The 22,265-nt window shown below is 39.3% G+C and overlaps 2 protein-coding genes across 4 annotated transcripts; both read left to right on the forward strand.

The window, feature by feature from the left end:
• Nucleotides 1-1,497: 1,497 nt before the first annotated feature.
• On the forward strand, nt 1,498-16,358 carry LOC108562146 (WD repeat and FYVE domain-containing protein 3). 3 transcript variants are annotated; one of them, XM_017920384.1, is made up of 27 exons: nt 1,498-1,925; nt 3,662-3,899; nt 3,957-4,554; nt 4,614-4,800; nt 4,858-5,672; nt 5,735-5,904; nt 5,960-6,279; nt 6,345-6,498; nt 6,561-6,689; nt 6,753-7,266; nt 7,340-7,561; nt 8,310-8,629; nt 8,681-9,049; nt 9,106-9,390; nt 9,442-9,983; nt 10,037-11,779; nt 11,836-12,103; nt 12,161-12,663; nt 12,721-12,976; nt 13,051-13,784; nt 13,837-14,069; nt 14,133-14,386; nt 14,446-14,679; nt 14,736-14,927; nt 14,980-15,346; nt 15,399-15,660; nt 15,712-16,358. In XM_017920384.1, the coding sequence occupies exons 2-27, from the start codon at nt 3,684-3,686 to the stop codon at nt 16,001-16,003; spliced, it is 10,179 nt and encodes a 3,392-aa protein (XP_017775873.1). In that variant the 5' UTR covers nt 1,498-1,925; nt 3,662-3,683; the 3' UTR covers nt 16,004-16,358. The 3 variants fall into 3 exon arrangements, with proteins under 3 accessions (XP_017775873.1, XP_017775857.1, XP_017775866.1); XM_017920368.1 differs by having other exon boundaries at nt 4,614-5,672; XM_017920377.1 differs by having other exon boundaries at nt 4,614-5,672; nt 14,980-15,340.
• Nucleotides 16,359-19,976: 3,618 nt separating this feature from the next.
• On the forward strand, nt 19,977-22,265 carry LOC108562139 (saccharopine dehydrogenase-like oxidoreductase). Its single transcript, XM_017920356.1, has 6 exons — nt 19,977-20,106; nt 20,314-20,493; nt 20,591-21,098; nt 21,158-21,395; nt 21,454-21,716; nt 21,773-22,265. Exons 2-6 carry the CDS (start codon nt 20,322-20,324, stop codon nt 21,861-21,863), a joined length of 1,272 nt encoding a protein of 423 aa, XP_017775845.1. The 5' UTR covers nt 19,977-20,106; nt 20,314-20,321; the 3' UTR covers nt 21,864-22,265.

Here is a 22,265-nt window from a genome sequence, read left to right on the forward strand (position 1 = left end):
AAAGATTAATAAGTACTGAAAACTATTTATCAACGTGGAATATCACTACAAGGTGGCGCAAAAGTAATATCATAATTTGAATTGACTACCATTTTTGCAGATGACGCCAAATATCACTGTGCTTTGACATTTATGATGTAGATATATATTAAATTAGTTTTCAATAAGCCATGGAGCGATACACACCTCAAGAACATGGATTTATTGTTACTTCTTTTTTTGACAAATTTTCAGTCTGTTGTTTTAACGCAACGTGAATTCTGTCGTCGTCTTCTCGCGTTTACCACAACAAACCACAAACCTTGCAAGTCTTAAAAGTTAACATTTAAGAAGAAATCTCCAATTGAAGCTAGATTTTTTGCGAGCAACAATTGAAAATGCTGTAAAACGAGCGCAATTATGCATCGACTCGGAAGGTGGAAATTTTACACTTTCAAATAAATCAGATCTCTTTTTTTGCATTTATAACAAAATGGCAGCCAATTCAAATTATGACATTATTTTTGCGCCACCTTGTATATGTATATTCAATGTAAAACTAATAAAAAAAACTATTTTTTGTCTAATTACAACATATTTTATTATAGGAAATTAACAATTATATGAAAAAGTTCATAATCTATGGATGGATGCATTATTTAGAAAGTACACATTTTATATATATAAAATAATAATTGATTAATGCAAAATTTAATTATCGTCTCATAAATCCAGTTTAAACTTTACATTCTATTTCTTATAATTTTAAAGCATATCTAATAATAATTGTGTTAATTAATAGTAATTTCAATTTGTTATTTATATCAATTTAAACAAAGATTTTCTCAGAAAATAATTAATAAAATTTTGATTTTGAAATAATTATTGTGATTATAGTTGTATGCAAATATCTAGATTGCTTTGATCTCCAATGAAATTATTTAAATTAAGTTTGTCCAATTATTCAAAAGTTTAAATTTGTAATAATATATTTAGTTCATTCATTTGTACTATACACTATACATTATAATCATTATTTAATTACTGAAGTACGTTTTAGTAAATACAATATTTTATAGACGAGATTTTCCCAAACTGAAAATCCTGAAATTTTCATGAAACACCTTGTATATTTTGTAAGGTAGGTTATAACACATAATCAACACATTCACCATTTAGTAATTTTTTTTTTTTTTAAAAGAGGATTATATCAATTTATTTATTGATATAAATCTCTCCGGCCCTATTTCTACCCCTTTCGGGTTTAACAGCCACCACAAATTTTTGTTGATTTTCGGAATTGAACCAACGACCTTTCCTATCAGATTTTTGTGATACAGGCAACCATAGCCACACGATATTTAGTAATTTAGTTCACGTATTCACTATGTGAATAGCTGACATAGTTTAGGAAACTCTGTTTTAGACTATATCCGATTGTTACGTTATATGCAATACTCACAACACGTGCGTATATTCGGTTGCATAGTTTGAATATTCAAACTGACAGATGTCAAAAAATCGATTGAACTGTCAAGTGTTGACAGTGGGGCAACAACGAGTTGAGGTCACCGCAATTGATTGTTGACAATAATAGATAGCGATGTGTATAAATAAAGGCGATTATTGTTAATAAAAATGCAGAGTGAATCAGAGGTCGGAGGTTATGCGAATTAACGCACCGAAGGAATATCTCGGCTGAGAGCGAGAATAAGGAGAGTCGCGGTTTTATTGCTCATGCGTGCGGGCAGCGGAGAATCCAAAATATATAGAGTACATGGATGTGCAGTAGCGGTAGCGGTGGATGAAAAGGTCATGGGGGGATGATGGATTCCTGAAATCAGTAGTGCACGGTGCGACGAGGATCGGGATGATGCGGAGTGTCTCGTCAGCTGTTCTACCTGGAATAATCCACTGAAGACTCCGAAGGGAAGACTCCTGGAATGGTAGGTGCAAATATAGAGAAGACCGCTCTCTCCAACTTGACATCGAAACCTAGGGGCGCTAACGTGAATTTTCAGTTCGTCAACTCTTCATCAAAATCAATACCCTTGTTTCCATGTGCATGAAATATCCCTAGCAGGCTGTCCGCTATTCTCCATCTACAACATACAACAAAAACATACATCGTCTTTTATCCAATTCACTGTTTATTTTCGTGGGCGGATGTCCGTCTTCTCCACACTCCAATTCATCATCATCATCATCCAATTCGATCCAATCTACAATCTTCCAAGACCCTTCTTTACAACATTTAAATAATCATAAACAATTGCCTTCATTCGATTCACTTGTTATCGCGAATCCCACAGCCACCACATTTAGTTAATCCCTCACCTTACTTTATTCCCTGATACAATGAAGTAATTTGTTTTTTTTAAATTTCGTCTGCCGGACTTTCTCTTTTACCGTGTCTAATTGCATTCAATTATGCAAGCGCGTATAATTAGCGTACGATTTCGAACATAAATAAGTTTTTAATCGCTGTCATTACTTGTTTTTTTTCCACAATTTTATCTACGAACCTACAAAATATGATTCAGTACAGATTGACTACTTCACTTAAATTAACCACTTTGCACATTTTCTAGTGATTAAAGTCTTAAAGTTATCATTATTTCATTTTCTTCTAAAGATAATAATATTTTAATAATATTTGAATCATTGTTTAATCAATAAACGAAACTAAATTTGTTTCAGCAAAAAGGTAAATCTCTTTGTAACGAGTTTCACGGAAGATTTAATCAAATGGGAATTCGGTGAATTGTGAGCGTTCAGTGGTTTCCGAGAAAAACGGGGGGGCTAAAAATTATTACGAATTACACTATTTTGATGGTACATACGAAAATAAATGAATTTATGCATTAAGCTCGACTTCAACCTCGATCGATATTTACATTAATAATGTTTATTTGCCATCAGATTTCCTATGCATAACTATAATACGCAAAGTGTTTACATTAAACGTATACAATTACTGAATAATCTGCATCCTCGACGTATTAAAATTTAACAGACCTGTCAATACTGTGAACGTGTATAATTATATAAACATTTTACTTGCTTTTCATCAATTATTCATAATATCGATTCAAGAAAAAAAAATTATATAAATTTGTATTCATTTATTACAGAGAAGCGTTAATTGTGTTGTATTATCTAATGTTGATGAACCAACATTATCACCAAGTTCGATGCCATCTTTTATAAATATTTACATCTACATCTTATTGCGTTGTAATTAAACTTTATCACTTATTGTAATTTTACTGAAAAGTTTTACAATATTGAAATGTCATTATCAGTTAGGGTTTTTGTTTGTTTCAGTTAGAACTAATTACATTTGGCTGAAATAGTTTGGCGACAGTTTACGTAAAAGTATTTTCCTCTTTGAAGACCTGATGTATGAGTAATAGTTCGTGGCTATTCTGCTTTATAACCAATGCTAACGTAATGAGTATTTTGCAACGACGTTGCATAAACATAATCACTTTATAAACGAACTCAGTTCTGAATCGTTTTTACTTTATCTGCTTATTATAACATATTTATTTTAAGTATATAACTATCACTGATTTGGTCATTTTTTTTTTCCTAATAAAATGTATTTGTTACATAATTTTGATAATGATGATATATTTGTATATTGATAAGATTGTTGTTTAATAAAATTGGATGTTAGGTGGTGATACAATAAATTCAAAATGAATATAATGCGAAAACTGAGGGGAGGTGTGGCAAACGCCGCATCCTCCGCCTCTAACAAGGAGTCTTTGGAGAGCGCGGCGACGTCACCGCACACCCAGTTAGGAATGATGCATCTGAAGAAGCTGTTCTCGGAGTACACGCATCCGCCCCATCCCCTGACGGAAGCCGAGAAGGAGGATAAGCTTTACAATATGCTTCCCCTGTTCTGCAAGGTAGAAAGAGGCGAAAAGGAAATTGAATGTCTTTTATATGAAGAATGATGTGCGTAGGTTTTCGGGTCGAGTCCGTCCTGCGACATGAACGAAAAGTTCTGGGACATCCTCGGCTTTTGTCTGCAAGTCTCTCTATTGATGGTGTCGGAGATAAGGAAGCGAGCGTCTAACCAGAGCACCGTAGCCGCAAGCAGCGCGATTGCCAAATTCCTGGAGATCGAAAACTGCGAGGAATCGAGCAACGGTTGGATGCTCCTATCCACTTTAAATCTGCTGGCAGCGGGCGATTCGACTCTAGTGCAGATCATGTCTGAGGTCTCGGTGCCGTCGACTCTGGTGAAATGCTTGTATCTGTTCTTCGATTTGGCCGAGATTCCGGACGAGGAAGCGAACAGGAAGGATGCCAACAGCGATTTCACCCCGAAGGAACGTCGCATCCTGTTGCAGAAGATCTTCGTGCAGCTTCTGGTGCGGCTGTGCAGCCACAAAGTTCCTGCTGAGGAACTGGCGAGGAAGGACGATCTTACTCTACTCTTCTCGGCGATAACTTCGCCCTGTCCTCACTACAATTTCATGTGGCGGAAGAGCGCCGCCGAAGTATTGATGACTCTCTCGCGGCACGGCCTCTCGCCCCCCGTCGTCGGCTACATCCATTGTAAGTGGAATTGGGTTAAAGAAGCTTACGCTGCTGGAATTAATCAATTACATTTGCAGCGAAAGGTTGCGTGGCGATTTGCATGGATAACATGCAAGGTATGCCCGATCTGGCACCTCTGGAGCTCGTCGAGATGTTCGTCACGGTGTTCTGCTTCCTCAAGGACTCCAGCGAAGTCTCCTCCGTTCTTTTGGACGATTTCCGTCAAGCCCAAGGATATTTATTTCTGTCTGATATTTTATTAAAGTACGAAACCGGCGATCACGCTACGACCAAGCTCACATTCCGAAATCCTTCTTCCAGACTCGAAAACGAAGCAGCCACCGATTCGCAGGAGGCCATCAGGAATTTAGTGCTGATGGTCACGTCTCTCTGCATGTGCGGCTTTATGGAGCTGAAACCGTCTCAGGCCTCCACGGGCTCTCTATTCCAGATGCACGGATTCTCGTTGCCACAGCCCTCAGGTCGTGGGACTAGCGTTCGCAACATCCAGGCTTTCCACGTCCTTCAGACCACCTTCATCAAGTCATCCTCACCGATACTGTGCGCCTCGATCCTGGAAGCCATCTCGAGCATCTATCATTCGGACAACGCCAACTATTTTATCCTCGAGAACCAAAATACTCTCAGCCAATTCTTAGAAAAAATCCATTACAAATCCCCCGAGATCCAGGAGAAACTCTTCGAGCTGATCGAATTCCTGGTCTTTCAATTGAACTTTGTCCCCTGCAAAGAGCTAATATCCATGTCGATTTTCCTGAAGACGCACAGCCTCAACCACGTAGACTGCAGCATCAAGTGCATCAGAGTGCTGATGAACGTGCTCAAGCACAACGTGATCTTCAAAGATGTGTATCGTGAGGTCGGTATGCTGGAGGTCTTCGTGACTTGTCTGAACCGATACACAGATTTGCTGAAGATCCGCAAAAAAGCACACGATTGTGGAAATGAATACAACTTATCGACGGAACAGGAGAGATTTGGATCAATGGTGATAGAAATTCTGACAACGCTGTTGAGCGCGAACACCGCAAACGCTAATGTCTTGCGGGAATCCGGCGGAGCGCAATGTCTGCATGAGCTGGTTACGTTCTCCGAATGCAGACAGAACGTTTTAGGTAATTATCCAAATGAATCAATTAAACTGAGTACTCAGTGTTTTTATTTTGTATATTTGCAGGTATTATTAGAGAACTCGTGGTTTCGACTGGCGGAGAGGAGGATATGAGCCAGCTTTTAGGCACTCTGCACTCGACGTCGCGTAATCAATTGCAGTTGAAGACTGACGTATTAAAAGCTCTCTTGCTGTGCCTGAGGGATTCGCATAGAACGCGAACTGTTTTCAGAAAGGTCTGTTTTATTTTTCTTCATTTAGTCTCTTTTTTTATGATCCATTTGTATTTAGGTCAACGGATTCATTTACGTTACGAGCGTTTTGGTTGCTTTGGAAGGAAAGCTGACAATCAGGAAACCGAACGTCGAGATATTAACGCTCTTGAACATCGTATTTTACACAATAAGCACGGCGATGCGCTTCGAACCGGCGAACGCCAAGTTCTTTTACCACGAGATATGCATGACAAGCCTTTGTGATACTTTGAGGCTCCTCGGGTGTTTTACCACACACAAAGTCGATCAGCTCAGCGATAGCAAGGAGGAGGCTCCGAACTCGGACTTTCAGGATTTATATCATAATCTATTCATTGGCAACATCATCAACCCAGAGTAATTATTTCTATACATTCTAATTTATTTGCATTTAAGACAATTAATTAATTAAATGATTTCAGGATTCCAGACGATATACCGTGCACTTTGGCGTACGCTACGATGATTTTTCGATTACTTTACGACGTAGCTTTAGACCTTTTTGATAAACCGAATTTATCCGCAGAGAACTTGACCAAAACCCCTTCGCTGTCGAAGCAAGTGTCCATGGAGCGAGTAAGCATCAAATTGCTGCACACGAAATAATTTAAACATTTTAAACGCATTGTGAATTCCAGTCAAACAGCTCGGGTTACGGAAAGCGTTCAGCCGTGAACTCTTTGAATTTAAATCCGCCGACGCCCGATCCGATTATCGTGCATCCAGGGGTCGTTGTCGTCATGCTGCAGCTTCTGCCCTGCCTCGAGGTATTACTCATAATTAGTTTAACTGCTCACATTACTCTAACTGTTGCAAATTTAATTCTGCAGTCTCAGGAGGATGCATCAAAGTGCCTGGCCCTTCAGTACTACGTAGCGGAGATCATAAAATCGTTGGTGCGAAGCGAAAGAAACCAGCAAATCATGTGCGACAGCGGCTTCGTCAACCATCTGCTGACCATCGGCTCTGTTCCGCTGCAGAACGAGAATCATCCGCTGCATTCGCCGCTCCAATACATGCTGGAAAGACTAGCGGCTCAAGCCCTCGAACCTACGGATTTACGTAATTTCTTGCGTCTCGGGAATCCACTCTCGTGTTTACCATTGAGCTCCGCTGTGGCGGGAGGCGGTCCGGTCCCTTTGACCCGCATCAAGACAATCGTATCGATGACTACACCCAAAGACTTCAGGGCGCAAAGCATATGCATGTTACCGCCCTTCGTCGAGTTCGATATGAGCGCCGAAGGATTCGGTTGCCTGTATTTGCCCAGCATCGCTCCGCAATCCCCGAACGCCCCGAGCGTAGTCAGCATAGATAACGCTATCCTGGGTGGAATCGGTGCAGGTACAATGACGACTTCAATTACGTCCAGTAGAACTAATTAAATTTAATCACGGTTACGCTCATTACATTGCAGGCGACAGGATCTTCCCACCGCAAACTGGTCTCACGTTTTCCACGTGGATATGCGTCGACAAGTTCTCCGATCCTCGCACAGATCCGCACTGCGTGAGATTGCTGACTCTGCTGAGGAGTTTGAATAATGCCAAAGATGATCATCTAGTTTGTTTATCCATAGTCCTCTCGGCCAGAGATAAAGCCATCATTGTTTCCACCCAAGAGACCCACATACCTAATCGTAAGTTACTTTAATAATCAATATCGAAATCATTTACATCTAATGCTTTACCTCAACTAACAACAACAATACATACATATCCATAATATATGTTTCGTTTCATAAAACATGAAATTCAATTTTATATAAATTTAGCGTTTAGACAAATTACAAAAAAAAAGCTAGTTTTCCTTGCTCGAAGCCAAAGGAAGATGCTTTCTTCGGAATTCATATTATTCCTAGAAATTTCATTTAGCAGAATCTGCTGTTTTCAACTTTAATTAAAATCTACGACGCGCCATCGTCGTTCATGTTTATTCACAGATTTACTTTATATTTTTTTCTTTTTAATTAAATTTGAAAGATTTTAGTTCACTTTCGTATTTATACTTTTTATTACATCAATGTTACAGTGATAACACCTAAAGTTTGTAGGAAATGCGCCTTCAATTCGATTTCTTCCTTATCTCTTTCTGCGAAGGAGCCTGATTTATTTATAGATTTTAACTGGTTTCACTTCAGTGGATCTATTAACCCCGTTTTCGTTCCTCGTAAATGGCAACACCTTCGATTCCCCCGATGTTTATGATCGTTTTCTGCCCTTTAAGTTTCCTTTGCCCATCAATTCGTAATCCAATCTCCTCCTTTTCTGTGTACAGATTGCATCAACGTCATCATTATTCCTAACACTTATTAACTCAACTCCTATTCATTCCGTATTTCTAGATAACATCTGTAGCTTTGTTCATAATAAACCGAATCATTACAGATGTCGGAGAATGGGAACCGGAAGGTTCGGGAGAACACGGTACAAGAGTATGGTGTCCGGATATCCTGCAGGAGGGCCAGTGGCATCATTTAGTAGTAGTTCTCAATCGAGCAGTACTGAAAAACTCGTCGTTCTCTCTATATCTGGATGGACAACATATGCAGTCGCATAAGCTCCATTACATCTCGCAGAATCCCGGAGGAGGAAGCACTAATTTAACGGTGGCAACCTCGGTTTACGGATTCATAGGAACACCGCCCGCCTGGAGACGTTACTCGAAGCTCTGCTGGAAGCAAGGTCCATGCCATTTAGTCGAAGAGGTAACTAAATCCTATTCACAAAGTCCATCAAATTTAATCTCATTCCCTCAGGTTTTGAATCCGACTACGGTCAACCAAATCTACCAACTGGGACCACACTATATGGGCTCTTTTCAAGCGCCTTCGAATGGATCGAACTCGGAGCTCATCCAATTCGTCAGCGAGGAGAAGGTCATCTTCGGACTGAACGCCAAAGCCGTTTCGCAATTAACTTTGAGCAAGATTCGCAAAGTGTACAGCCGCACCGATAACAAATCAATTGCCAAACAATTGGGGATGTCCAGTCACGAGAACGCAACTCCTATAAGGATCTTGCATAACAGCGCTGGACACTTGGCCGGATCGTCGAGGAGTTTAGGAGGTGTCGTTATTGGTTATATTGGAGTTAGAGTGTTTTGTCCGAGGCCGGTGGTGACTGTGGTGAGTAGCTCTAATTATTGTTTTACTGTTTATGATTGAAACGCTTTTCACTTTAGGTGGATTCCGTGGGTGGTTGTTCAGTATTATTAGGATTGATAGCCATGGCTCAAGATATAGAAAGCCTCTACGCCAGTGTCAAGGCTTTGGTGTGCGTCGTACGGAGTAATTCGGTTGCTCAAGCAGAAATGGACAAGAGACGCGGTTATCAAACTTTGGCGATGCTTTTGAGGCGCAAGAAACCTTTACTGAACTCGCACATCTTGCATTTGGCGTTCAGTTTGGTCGGAACAGTGGACAGCGGACGCGAAACCTCAACTATACCAAACGTCCCAGCTTTTCAGGTAAATTATTAACTTCATATTTATTAATTAAACTTACTATGTTTATTTTAGGATCTTTTATGTGATCTTGATGTATGGCATGAAGCTCCGGGAGAGCTACTGCGTTCTCACTTGGAGCATTTGTACGAGTTGGCAGCGGAATGCAGCGAGAAGAGAAACAATACTTGGATGATGCGTGATTTGAACTTGGTAACGAAATTGTTGCATATAACACCAGAAGTTAAGCACTTCGCTACTCGCCAAGTACTCTTTTCGTTATTAACCACGCTGTTGACTGGACAACCTAAGCAGAGCGATCTTCTTTGGTACGGTCAATTCGTGGCCTCTACATTGCCCATACAAACGATGGATCGATTCGAAAGGGAAATCGAAGATGAAAATGTTTTGTTGCGAAACAGATGCTTAACACTGATACACACCATCCTGTTCACTAGCAAGAATGCGGTGAGCTTGATGGTATGCGATGAATTGGCCAAAACTTTGGGCTACGATTGGATTCTGCTCTTCCTGCAACCCAATCTGCATTCCAGCACAGTCATTTTAGGAATGCGCATTCTCGTGGTCATGTGCTCCGTTCCTGCATTGCTTAATCGGTAAATTGATATTTTGCTTTCAAAAGAATCCAATTTCATTATTGCTGCTATAGTTTTAGAGAAGGCAACAGTAACGGCGGTTGGTTACGACACACGGAACTTGTGACGCACAGCAAGATGTCAATGATGTTGGGCTACCAAATAAAGACCTCATCGTTTTCCTCGCCGGATGCCAAAGCCGAAACGCTGCACGTGCCCGGGTTCCAATACTTGGGATGGCTTCTGCCATCCCAAGTTGAAATTTCAGAAATATACTATTTACTTACTGCTCTAGTCATGGGGCAACCGGCCAAGCATTTGCCCAGCGAATCCAAATTCGATTTGGATACAGTTTGGAGTTTCCTTTGGGGTACTTCTGTTAATAACCAACCAGTTAGCAGCATCGCCCCCAGAGTGAATCTTTGTCCGGAAGCCATCGTGGCTCTTCTAGGGATGGCCAGAACTATGGTGCACAGTGACCAAAACGTTCTACCGTTCCCTTTGAAGAACCACTCTATATCGATCATCCAAGTTTTGTTCCAACTTTACCACAACATGCCAGAATTCATGCCAATCTTCATGTCCGCAGAAGTCCTCTCCGCTTTAGCCGGAGTGATATTCACTCCAGTGAATCCGGAGAGCAGCAACAGCAGCGGAGCTTCGACTCCCGACGAATGCGAGACAATCGTGATGGTACCTAGATCACCCACGGAACCATCCAATTTAACGACACATCCCGCACGACAATTCGTCATCGATTTCATCCGGGTAATCGTCGTGGATTCGCTGAGTCTGAACATGTCTGGAAAGTCTGCAGTTATCGATTTAGTGTTGGACGCGTATCCGGAAAACTCGTCCATCACTCAACAGTCTTCGTATCAGACGGAGATTTTGGTAACTCTGATGGATCATCTCTTGGCTGCCGATATGCTGGTTGGGGATCAAGCTGCGATCCCGATTGTTCCATTACCGAACGCTCACGTGCAGCACGTCGCTCCGAACGTCTTCTATTTAACATCGAGAATCGTTGATAAACTGTGGCAGGGCATTCTCAACAAAGATCCTCACGAAGTATTCGATTTCATCGTTAAACTTATCGGACAGGCGAAACAACGGTCCGGAAATCTGGTGTTGGAATGCCTTTATCACTGCTTGAATCGCAGCATTCTTTTCTTACTCTCCAGACCCACCGATAACATCGCCGATCAGATGTCCGTGCTCGAGGCTTTGCACAAACTGACTACAAATAGGCTCACCGTCTTCGGAGCTGGAAATCACGAATTGGATTTCGTCGGGTGTCTGTCCTATTGTTTGTTGCAGTTAACCGCTGACATGAAGATCATGTTAGATGTTAACATGAGAACTACATGGCACGTGAATCCGAGCAGCGATTTAGAATCACAGGACGATCAATTGAACGCACATCAAGGTAGAAATTTGATGGCCGGAGCGGCGTTAAGAGTCTGGGAGGAATTGTATGTGTGCAAGAAACCGGCGATTGAAGAGGTTTTCAAGATCACATTGGTAGCACCCTCTCCCACATCTAAAGCCCCTGAATTAACGATCGTCAGAGAACAGATCTTCGAAGCAGCGATGAAAGTTTGGCTTAATTACATCGAGTCAGAAAGGAAAGCCAGCTATAGGGTTCCATCCGAGTTACAAAACCAAATCCAATCTAAAATCCATAAAGTTACAGGCGGATTAACTCGATTAGCTAGTAGGACCAAAGTCCGAAAAGATGATATCGCTAAGATAACAGTGAAAGTGAACAGGAAACGAGCCATGTCTTCGGTGTTTACTCATATCAGTTTAATAAAGTGAGTATATTGCTTTGGATGGAATTACATTTTGTATTGAACGATTCGTTTCGCAGAGAATTAGCGGAAATTAGACGCAATCAACATACGACCATGGCGCAGCACATGCAACGATACGTTCATCAAGAATGGCTGCAAACAGAAACAGAGTTGACCAGAGAACGAGGATTGTGGGGATCTCCTCTTCCCTGCTCTTTGGACAAATGGATGCTGGATATGACTGAGGGACCTCATAGGATGCGCAAGAAAACAATGAAAAACGATCTCTTTTACCTACATTATCCATACAGACCCGAATACGAGAAGGGACTTCTCAAACATAAAGTATTTTATATTTAATCATATATATAATTAAGGCCTAAATTGTAATTTGGTTCTCAGGTTGCGACTAGCCATCACAGCAAAGAGTACTTTACGGCTGTGCAGAAACGGCAATTGCACGGAGTTAGCGGATTATCGGATCTCGAACGAGCGGATAGTATTTGTGAAGAAGCTAGTCCCATACCGACTATGCAAACGTTGCCACATTTGGCTCGTCTCAAATCCGATCCGGATGATCAACAAGATGATGCCGAAACTGAGGAGGAACAGCAACCTCCTCCTGATATACAAACAGTATTGAGGCTTCTCGAGGAGAATGAGAAGATCTCTTACATGTTCAGGTGCGCTCGCATTCAAGGCTTAGATACGATGGAAGGTTTATTGCTCTTTGGACAAGAGCATTGTTACGTTGTGGATGGGTTCACTTTGCTGAAGAGCAGAGAGATCAGAGATATCGAAGCTGTTGCGCCGCACGGATATGAACCGATATTACCGAATCCCGGATCACCCAGAAGGTCTAGGTCTATGAGGCAGTGCTCCAAATTCTCTTACGAGGACATAAGGTTAAGGTTTACAGTGGATTGTAAAGATGTAAATAAATGATTCGTTGTTGATTGCAGGGAGGTGCACAAGAGGAGATATCTGTTGCAACCTATGGCTTTGGAAGTGTTCTCGCGTGACGGAAGGAATTATTTACTTGCTTTCCCCAGGAAGGTCAGGAACAAGGTCTATCAAAGATTCATGGCAACCGCAACGGGTATAGCAGATAACGCACAACAGTCCGTCGCCGGACAGAAAAGGACTGCCAATGTCGAACAAGCAGCTGGAATTTTATCGAATTTGATCGGGGAAACTAGTGTTACTCAACGATGGGTGGTAAGTTTATTTCTTACACATTTATCTAGTGTTTTCTTGAATTTGTTTCATTTTAAATGTATAATAATTTTCAGCGTGGAGAAATCTCCAATTTCCAATACTTGATGCATTTGAACACCTTGGCCGGTCGTTCGTATAACGATCTAATGCAATATCCAGTATTCCCCTGGATCCTAGCCGATTACGACAGCGAAGAGTTGGATTTGAACGATCCAAGCACATTCCGCGACTTTACCAAACCGATGGGTGCTCAAAGTCCCGAACGATTGGAGCAATTCAAGAAGAGATTCAAGGAATGGGACGATCCGCACGGAGAAACGCCTCCTTACCATTACGGAACGCATTACTCGAGCGCGATGATTGTCTGCTCGTACCTAGTGCGAATGGAACCATTCACGCAACATTTCTTGAGGTTACAAGGAGGTCACTTCGATCTTGCCGACAGGATGTTCCACTCTATAAAAGAAGCCTGGTACTCCGCCTCGAAGCACAACATGGCTGACGTCAAAGAACTTATCCCGGAATTCTTCTATTTACCCGAATTCCTCGTCAATTCCAACCAATTCGATTTGGGCTCCAAACAAAGCGGAGTCTATCTTGGAGACACGGTTTTACCACCGTGGGCGAAGCAGGATCCACGCGAATTCATCCGAGCTCATCGCATGGCCTTGGAATGCGATTACGTCTCGCAACATCTACACCATTGGATCGATTTGATCTTTGGGTATAAGCAGCAAGGAATGCAAGCGGTCGACGCTGTTAACGTTTTCCATCATCTGTTCTACGAAGGCAACGTCGATATTTACAAGTCAGTTGTTTATTTAATATTTATCTTTTTCAATTTAGAGTTTCGCTTTCAGCATCGACGATCCTCTGAAGAAAAACGCCACCATCGGGTTCATAAATAACTTCGGACAAATACCCAAGCAGCTTTTCAAGAAGCCACATCCATCCAAGAAGATGGGAGGCGGAAACAACCGAAGCTCTGTCATCGATACCGGGGCTCTGGTGCAAGCCTTCAGTTTGCCACCACCTGAAAGGTTGTTCTTCCATCACTTAGACAATCTTCGACCTTCATTACAACCAATTAAAGGTAAACTAAATCATCTAACGTTATATATGAATTACTATAAATGAATCTTATGTTCTTTTTCAGAGGTGAAGAGCCCAGTTGGACAAATTTTGCACATGGATAAAACCGTCTTGGCTGTCGAACAAAACAAAGTGCTGATCCCACCAACGTACAACAAATACGTCGCTTGGGGTTTCGCCGATCACTCTTTGCGCATCGGTCATTACGACAGCGACAAAGCCATCTTCGTGAGCGAAACTGTAGTGCAAAACAGTGGAGAAATTGTAGCTTGCGTTTGTCCCTCATCCAAAATGATCGTGACTGCAGGCACCAGTTCGGTAAGTATCTACGTTTTAACGAGATTTTACAGAATTAAAATTGTATCTTTTATTTCCAGGTGGTTTCCATCTGGGAATACGAGGCTCGCAAGAAGCAACTGAGCATCAAGCATAGTTTGTACGCGCACACCGAAGCAGTCACTTGCCTCGCAGTTTCTCCAGTCTACAATGTCATCATCTCTGGATCGCGCGATTCCACAGCAATCGTATGGGATTTATCGAGAGGTCTCTTCGTCAGGCAGTTACGAGGTCATGCTGGACCCGTAGCCGCAGTGGCCGTAAATGATTTAACAGTAATTATTGCAGTTTAAACAATAGTACTTTTATTTGATTGCGGTTTTAATTTTAGGGAGATATTGCGACTTGCGCTGCAACTTGGCTGCATGTTTGGAGCATAAACGGTGATGAATTGGCTTGCGTTAACACTTGCGTGGGAACCGCCGATCGAATGCAGCAAATCTTGTGCGTTGCCTTCTCGCAAACTCACGAATGGGACGCAGCTAATGTCATCATGACTGGTTCAACTGATGGAGTTGCTAGGGTAAGCAAGTATATTGATGATTTGCAGAAGATTATAAATATGTTGGTTTCAGATGTGGTCTATGGATTATGTGCAAGTGCCGCAAGACGATAAAGAAGCGGGATGCAGCGCGAAGAGTACTCCCACTCACAAAAACTCGGAGGAGCATAAGCCGTTGCATAATAGGCTCGTGAAGCAAGTGAACGTGTTCCACGATTCGTGCTCGTTGACGAAATCCGGTTCCGAGAACAGTCTTTCGGATGGAAGCAAAACTGACTCGCCTAAATCGAAGTTAGACGGGTGCAGCAGCTCCAAAGAGTGGAGGACCGAGCTGGAGGACGAGAAGGAGACTTGCAGCGATACCGAGGAGGCATCCAAGCCTCCGGTTCCGGTCAGAAGACGCAGATCTCGCGTTCACGTCGGACTCACGAAAAGTGAAGGTGCTTAACTGTAGCTTACTGTAATTAAGTCTGAATACGTGTATTGTTGCAGGCGGAAACAGCGCCGACAACGACAGCTTGGACGTGGACGACGGATCCGGAATTAGAACGAGCAAATCGGATACGAGTCTCACCGATTCGTTCATTATGGTCTCGGAGATTAAGAAGAAAGCGACGAATCCTTTGCACGCCCTTCGCTCCGGCTTCAAATGGCAGAGGCAACTCGTATTCAGAAGCAAGTTGACCATGCACACGGCTTACGATCGAAAGGACAACGCCGAACCAGCGTCAATTACAGCCCTCGCAGTTTCAAAGTAAGTCCAACAAAAAAACAATCTTAAATAATCAATAACCTTTCTTCTCAGGGATCATCGCACTGTTTACGTGGGAGACGCAAGAGGAAGGGTGTTCTCTTGGAGCGTCTGCGAAGTGCCGGGAAGAGCTGCAGACCATTGGCTGAAGGACGAAGGTGCCGATTACTGCGCCGGATGCAACGTCAAGTTCACGATCTACGAAAGGAAGCATCACTGCAGGAACTGCGGCCAGGTTTTCTGCTCGAAATGCAGCCGCTTCGAAAGCGAGATATCCCGTTTGCGTATCCTGAAACCGGTGAGGGTGTGCCAAAGCTGTTACGCCCTCTTGAAAACAGATAAGTAAAAACAACCAGTAGAAATCCAAATAATTAATGAATATGTATAACTCCATATCTAAATATTATATGAAAAAAAATATATGTATGTATAATCGTGATTAAATGTATTGACCTGTAGATATGGAATATATATATGTATGTATGTAAAAGAAGAGAAAGAATATTCGTTTAGTATTAAAATCTGTATTACTTTCGTTTTATTATTATATTTTTTTTTAAATATTATGTATATAATCAGATGTCTAATGCTATAACAAAAATATATATATTAGCGAATGTAGTTGGAAGAACTCTATCGAAACCTATATGTGTGTAATAATAATAATATTGTGTTATTATTTTCAATTATTATTATTTGTTTTGTTTTAACAAACGCGTGCAATTAATTTATTTAATTATTTTTAACAAAAACTTTTATTTGATTGTTCTTTTTTTTTAATATATATACTTTGCATATTATATTTATTAAACGTTGATTTGATGTGTGTAAGAGAGTAAGATATTAAATATATATAAAAAAAAACAACAAAAACAAATAAATAAACTATATTGTATTTCTTTTGTGATAAATTTTATTGAAAGTTATTAATTTTATTTGTATTATAATATTGTATCTGCATTTTATAAACGATTTTTTTATGTCTTATTATTTTCTTTATTTCTCGTTTTTCACTTTCTATTTTTATTTCTGTTCTTTCTACTTACTTAATGGATGTCGTAAAACATATATATGTATATGGAGCGTATTGTTAGACAATATTAATGAACTTACGTAATAATAATCATTTGGAAGAGAGAAACAAAAACCAATAAACAACACGTACATTCGAAAAAAATCACAGTTGCCGTTGGTTGTATAACAAGTAAACGAACAAAAACATATAACAAAAAGAAGATAAAAAATATATTAAAATTTATATTTCCATATGAAGAACATACAAGATATAAATATATAACTATTTTTTAAATGTGTAAGATATATTGTGGACCTTATAGATTAAAGAAAATGTAAATACCTGTCGTTTAATAAACATGTATAGATGATACGTGAACTCATACATATATTTAACACCTGTAGAAGATATTGAAAAGATTTCTTATAGACACATTAAAGATATCAGAAAATACATTCGTGAAATCAATATTGTTAAATAAAATCCACATGTAAAAGTAGAATTTCATCATACTTTCACGTGCTGCAGTTTTCCATCTACAAGACAATACTATTTGTTAATGAATGTAGATAACGTCCCTTTTAGAGATGGATTATAAATAAACCTAAACAACTTAACTTATCATTTTTTTCTTGTCCTGGGATTAAGAAATCTTTGGATTATCTCGTAGTTATGTCATTGTGGAGTCTTAGAAGGGTTTAGGATTATCAAATGCAATTTTCTTAATTAGTTTTATTATACACATCAGAGTTTTTATTGAGAAGTCAATTATACAATAGTTGATCTCATGGATTATTAACTATGAATTACATTCTTCTCTTAAGTTAGTAATTAAGAAGTAAGTGCTCTTCCTTGGACTCTACAAGTAAGACCAACTTCTCAGTTCAACCCTCCAGCTAAGACTAAATTATGTAATGCAAAAATGTGTTCATTTCAAAAAAGGGGCTGTGTGGAAGTCATATTTAATACCTGTAGAAGATATTGAAAATATTAGAAAATACATTCGTGAAATCGATATTGTTAAATAAAATCCATATTTAAAAGTAGTGAAGAGTAGAATTTCATCATACTTTCTGCAGTTTTCCATCTACAAGACAATAATGTTTGTTAATGAATGTAGATAACGTCCCTTTTAGCGATGGATTATAAATAAACCTAAACAACTTGACATCATTTTTTTCTTGTCCTGGGATTAAGAAAACTCTGGACACTGTGGATTATCTCGTAGTTATGGAGTTTTAGAGGAATTTATGAATATTAAATGCAATATTCTGAATTAATTTTATTATACACATTGGAGTTTTTATTGAGAAGTCCAACTATACAATAGTTGATCTCATGGATTATTAACTAAGAGTTACATTCTTCTCTTAAGTTAGTAATTAAGAAGTAAGTGCTCTTCTTTGGACTCTTCAACAAAGACTAACTTCTCAGTTCAACCTTCTAGCTAAGACTAAATTTTATAATATAAAAATGTGTTCATTTCAAAAAAGGGGACTGTGTGGGAATTAAGTTACATATATTTAACACCTGTAGAAGATATTGGAACTATCAGAGAATACATTCGTGAAATCAATATTGTTACACAAAATCTACATGTAAAAGTAGTAAATAGTAGAATTTCATCATACTTTCTGCAGTTTTCCATCTACAAGACAATACTATTTGTTAATGAATGTAGATAACATCCCTTTTAGCGATGGATTATAAATAAACCTAAACAACTTAACTTATCTTTTTTTTGTCCCGGGATTAAGAAATCTCTGGATTATCTCGTAGTTATGTCATTGTGGAGTCTTAGAAGGGTTTAGGAATATCAAATACAATATTCTTAATTAGTTTTATTATACACACAACTATACAATAGTTGATCTCATGGTTTATTAACTAAGAGTTACATTCTTCTCTTAAGTTAGTAATTAAGAAATAAGTGCTCTTCCTTGGACTCTACAAGTAAGACCAACTTCTCAGTTCAACCCTCTAGCTATGACTAAATTATATAATACAAAAATGTGTTCATTTAAAAAAAAAAGGGGCTGTGTGGGAGGTAAGTTACATATATTTAACACCTGAAGAAGATATTGAAACTATCAGAAAATACATTCGTGAAATCAATATTGTTAAACAAAATCCACATATAAAAGTAGTAAATAGTAGGATTTCATCATACTTTCTGCAGTTTTCCATCTACAAGACAATAATGTTTGTTAATGAATGTAGATAACGTCCCTTTTAGCGATGGATTATAAATAAACCTAAACAACTTGACATCATTTTTTCTTGTCCTGGGATTAAGAAAACTCTGGACACTGTGGATTATCTCGTAGTTATGGAGTTTTAGAGGAGTTTATGAATATTAAATGCAATTTTCTTAATTAGTTTTATTATACACATTAGAGTTTTTATTGAGAAGTCAACTATACAATAGTTGATCTCATGGATTATTAACTAAGAGTTACATTCTTCTCTTTAGTTAGTAATTAAGAAGTAAGTGCTCTTCCTTGGACTCTTCAACTTCTCAGTTCAACCCTCTAGCTAAGACTGGCTAAGACTAGATTATATAATACAAAAATGTGTTCATTTCAAAAAAGGGGCTGTGTGGGAAGGTAAGGAAATCAGTTTTTGGGCTTGTGGAAAATACAACCGTTACTTTATCTAAGTTTTATAATCCTACCCAAATATTGAGGGGCTGAATAATGCTGTTAAGTGGTGATACAATAGACGCAACGTCTGTTTGTATATTTAATATATACGTGAAATATGCTTTGTAATAATTAAAAGGAAAGTGTTAGATCTAACAAATATACATATTAGTTACACAATAGATGATAATAAACTGATCGGCAACGACAATAATTTAATATTCCAATAATAATTGCTACAAATAATTAAATTGAAGCAATTCAAGTTTAAAATTATGCATTTATTATATATAATGTTTCTAATTTGCATTTTTTTTCTTATTAATTACATTCTTATGAATAATTAAACGAGAAAATGACTAATTACAAATCAATTTCCAAAACTCTGAAGTAATTTGTATATATATAAATGCAATTAAAATAATTTAAATACATTAAAATAATTCAAAGTTAAAGTTTCTGTTAAGTTAGGTGCATATTTGGTTGTCTACAAACTTGTTGTCCATCAATTTGTTTATTTTATTGATTTCTTTTCAATAGAAAATGTATTGGTTTGAATAGAAAACAAAGTTTATCGTGTATTTAAAAACAGAAATGTTAATAAAATTGAGAAATTGTTGCTACGTTTCCTATAGTTTTTGAAAACAAATTAACAATTATGACAATTAATTACAATGAATCTGACATATGCCATCAGTAGCCATCAGCGATACGACGCAAATTTTTCAAACTGTTCCTGACCGGCTTTTGATCCACTCCGTTCCACTTGCATCGAGAATTTCACAAAGCAAAGTAAGTGCACCTCTTTATTACAATAATAATTGAATTAGATTGAATTAAGTATGTAAATGAGAAATATTGTAAATGTTTAGATAGTAAATATATAGTTTTATCAAGCAATTAATCTTTGGACTTCATGCTTATGTAGTTTTCCATCATTATCAGTGATGAAATAGACGTTTTATTGTAGATTGAAATTATATCACTGTTTGAGTACAGGTTTTGCAATGGCTTCCAAACTGGATATGATTTTGTTTGGTGCAACCGGTTTCACTGGTAAAAACGCCCTGAAAACATTGAAGAAGCTTGCGGAGGAGAATGGTGGCTTGACCTGGGGTGTAGCTGGCAGATCTGAGCAGAAATTGAAGGATGTCCTGGAGGAGATGGGCAAACTGAGTGGTGAGTGTGCATATAATACCCAATAAATGTCAATACCCTGTATACACGGTAATCGACGTCCGTCCGTTCTATTTATAAACGCATTGCTACGTTCCAGACAACGATTTCTCCGATGTGCCAATCATCATAGCAGATGTTAAAGATGAGGAATCGATTAAGCAGATGACTGCGAAATGCCGGATCGTTTTGAACGCTTGCGGTCCGTACCGTTTCTACGGTGAACCGGTGATCAAAGCTTGCATCGAATCGGGAACGCATCACGTCGATATTAGCGGAGAGCCTCAGTTTTTGGAGAAGATGCAACTGAAGTATCATGAGGAAGCGAAGGAGAAGGGCGTTTACATTGTGGGCGCTTGCGGTTACGACAGTATCCCGTGCGATATGGGCACATGCTTCGTCTCTGAGAAGTTCAAAGGTACTCTGCATTCGGTCGAGACGTACATGGAGGGTGGCGAGGAGGGCGGACCGTGGCCGGGACCGACCATCAACTACGGCACTTGGGAATCCGCCGTTTACGGTCTCGCACACGGCGACGAACTCAAAGATTTGAGATCCAAGCTCTACGCAACTAAGTTGCCCAAGTTTAAGCCTTCTTTAAAGTCAAGGTATTATGTTTGTTTAATCGACAATTTCGGTGCAATGAACTCGTATTTATTGTTTGCAGAGGCGTGATTCACAAGAATGATTTCAACGATAAATGGTCTTTACCGTTCATGGGATCCGATCGTTCGGTGGTGAGGCGTTCCCAGAGGTACTTTTACGAACACGAGAAAAAACGTCCGGTGCAGATCAACACTTACTTCTGCGTTGATTCAATTCTGACGGTCGTTGGAATGGCGATCCTGGGTTTGGTTTTCTCCGTTCTGTGCAAGTTCGAGCTTGGAAGGAAATGGTTGCTCGATGTAAATTTAATTATTTTAGTAATTGCAATCCGTTAATGATTTTTTTTTTGTTTTTCAGTATCCGCACATCTTCTCTTTTGGACATGTCACCAAAGGCGGTCCGACTTACGAGAAGGTCGAGCACACTCTGTTCTCTATCACGATTCTGGGTCAAGGTTGGGATGAGACTTTGGCCGAAGCCGACGACCAATTTACCACTCGACCCGACAAGAAGATCAAGGCTCGGATCAGCGGAAGGAACCCCGGCTATTACGCCACCAACGTGATGCTCATCCTTTCCGGTATAATGATCCTGAACGAGCCCACCAAATTGCCTTCCAAGTAAACCAATTTCTTCATATTCTTTTCCTAGTTGTTTCATTAATTTTTCTTTTCAGCGGAGGCGTTTATCCGCCGGCTGCAGCCTTCGCCCGCACATCGATGATCGAGAAGCTCGTCGAGAACGACATCAAGTTCGAAGTGTTGTAAAGAGAATACACACACACCCGTTCTTTTCCATACTTACTTACTTATATTTATAATAATATTAATAATCCTTTTACATGTTTAGATTTAAGGATTTGGAAAACGCGACGTCTTATGCGGATATGCATAATTCATCGATTTGTACTAGATGCAAGTTATCTAATAATGACATGGTTGCGGTCTAGGATTCGTACTCGCAGAGTGATAAAATACAAGTGGCCTTCGACCCGATGCGCGGTTGTTTTCATATATGTAATCGTTTAAAAAATCGACAGAATAACCATTGTTTCTAATCATTAGCGCTTTTCTTAATCGAAATTCGCTGAAGCTGTTGTAATCAAGCATGCATTTATATTAACGCGTGTTTATTTACATATATATGAAATTACTGTAACTAAATATATA

This window comes from Nicrophorus vespilloides, unplaced genomic scaffold (assembly GCF_001412225.1).
Source record: "Nicrophorus vespilloides isolate i.1.1-1 unplaced genomic scaffold, Nicve_v1.0, whole genome shotgun sequence".
Lineage (NCBI taxonomy): Eukaryota > Metazoa > Arthropoda > Insecta > Coleoptera > Silphidae > Nicrophorus > Nicrophorus vespilloides.